This window comes from Chenopodium quinoa, unplaced genomic scaffold, assembly GCF_001683475.1.
Source record: "Chenopodium quinoa cultivar QQ74 unplaced genomic scaffold, ASM168347v1, whole genome shotgun sequence".
Classification (NCBI taxonomy): Eukaryota; Viridiplantae; Streptophyta; class Magnoliopsida; order Caryophyllales; family Amaranthaceae; genus Chenopodium; species Chenopodium quinoa.
The window spans coordinates 8,270-9,789 of record NW_018745682.1 but is presented as its reverse complement, the minus strand read 5'-3'; the positions used below and the strand labels follow the sequence as shown (position 1 = coordinate 9,789).

General features: G+C 38.8%; 1 protein-coding gene across 1 annotated transcript; it reads right to left on the bottom strand.

The window, feature by feature from the left end:
• Nucleotides 1–360: 360 nt before the first annotated feature.
• LOC110717328 lies at nt 361–870 on the bottom strand. The gene has a single exon (XM_021895986.1). The coding sequence runs from the start codon at nt 868–870 to the stop codon at nt 361–363; it is 510 nt and encodes a 169-aa protein (XP_021751678.1).
• Between the last annotated feature and the right edge of the window lie 650 nt (nt 871–1,520).

Genomic DNA, 1,520 nt, shown 5'->3' with positions numbered 1-1,520 from the left:
TATTTTGGTTATACATTTTCTCTCTCCTACTTTTACCCAACCCCACCACACAATTTATTACTTAAATTCTATTATTATTAAATAATGCATTTGGTAATAATCATTCAAAATTAATAATTATTTATTAGCATACATTAATTAGATAAAATCTCAAAAATTTAAAAATAATGCAATTTTGATATTAATTAGTATGTAATTAGTCGTTAATTAAGACACAAACAATAATTGTAACCCTACTACATTCCACAATAATAAAAATCATACATATATATTCTATCAAATGACAAAAGTCTTTGAAAGATAATAACGAACCGCGAACAAGTACAAACACAATGATATAATATTGCGATTACACATCTATTAATGCATATTATTGTCCCTACTTTGAACACCGAATTTGAGCCACATATGTTCAACTAAGTCTTTCTTCAATGCTTTATGCATAGCTTCATCACGAACACGTGCTCTATTAGACATGTAAGTTTCCAAACTTGCAATTCGGTTGTTGCTATTTTGGAACTGAAAAGGCTCTTCATTATTTTCATTACTTGAAGACGCATTTGTAGCTTGATCATATTCATTTGGATCGTAATACGTTTTATATGTATCTCTTTCATCCTCAACAATCATATTGTGCATAATAATACACGCTATCATTATTTTTCCTAACATTGATGCGTCACGAGCTAGCGCTGGATTCCGTATTATTGCAAAACGAGCTTGTAATACTCCAAAAGCACGCTCAACGTCCTTTCGTTTAGCTTCTTGTACTTTGGCAAATAGACCTTCTTTTTCATTTTGTGGTAGTGATATTGTAGGAATGAATGCCGCCCATTTAGGATATATACCATCAGTGAGATAATATCCCATATTGTATGTGTTTTGGGGTTTTCTGATGTCCTGCGGGAGAGCTACAATTCCGAGACTGGAACCGGACGCCTGTACCTGCAAAATAACGGAGACTCCTGAGAGCTCCGCCTCCAACGGTCAAGTTAGTACCTGATTAAGGAGTAATTAATACAGAAATTAAAGTAATAAGGTCTCTCTAGGTGAGAGTATTTAATGTAGGTAATCTGCTTTGCTAGCGAGATCTGCCGGTTATTAGTGTGTTCCGTAATGTTTCTCCTCCGTTCCGTTCATTATTCCGTCCCTTGATTAATGAGGATTAATCGAGTATTTATAGCCTTGGGAAGCGTGCAACTCTCTAGGTTTAAGGTAAACCTAGGGCCGATCGGGCTTCTAGACTGAAATGGGCCTTGATGGCCGGTTGTCCCATTTGGCATGGGTGGACACGTGGCGGAACCTGGTTGGTCCACTTGTCAAACGGCGCTTGGTGGATAAAAATCCCCTAATCATTTGCCCCTCACAGGTGGCACGCGACTGGTCACGTGTCGCCTGTGACAGGTGTCGCACGGTGACAGGCGACGGCCCGTTACAGGTGTCACCTTGCAGACGGCCGGGAGATTCTCCCGCCCAAATTTGAATTCGGAAGCGACCCTTCGCCTTCTCATTTTGCCTAT

Bases quoted from the DNA above. Each gene is read 5' to 3' on its own strand.
- LOC110717328 (XM_021895986.1), bottom strand. From the start codon at position 870: ATGGGATATTATCTCACTGATGGTATATATCCTAAATGGGCGGCATTC.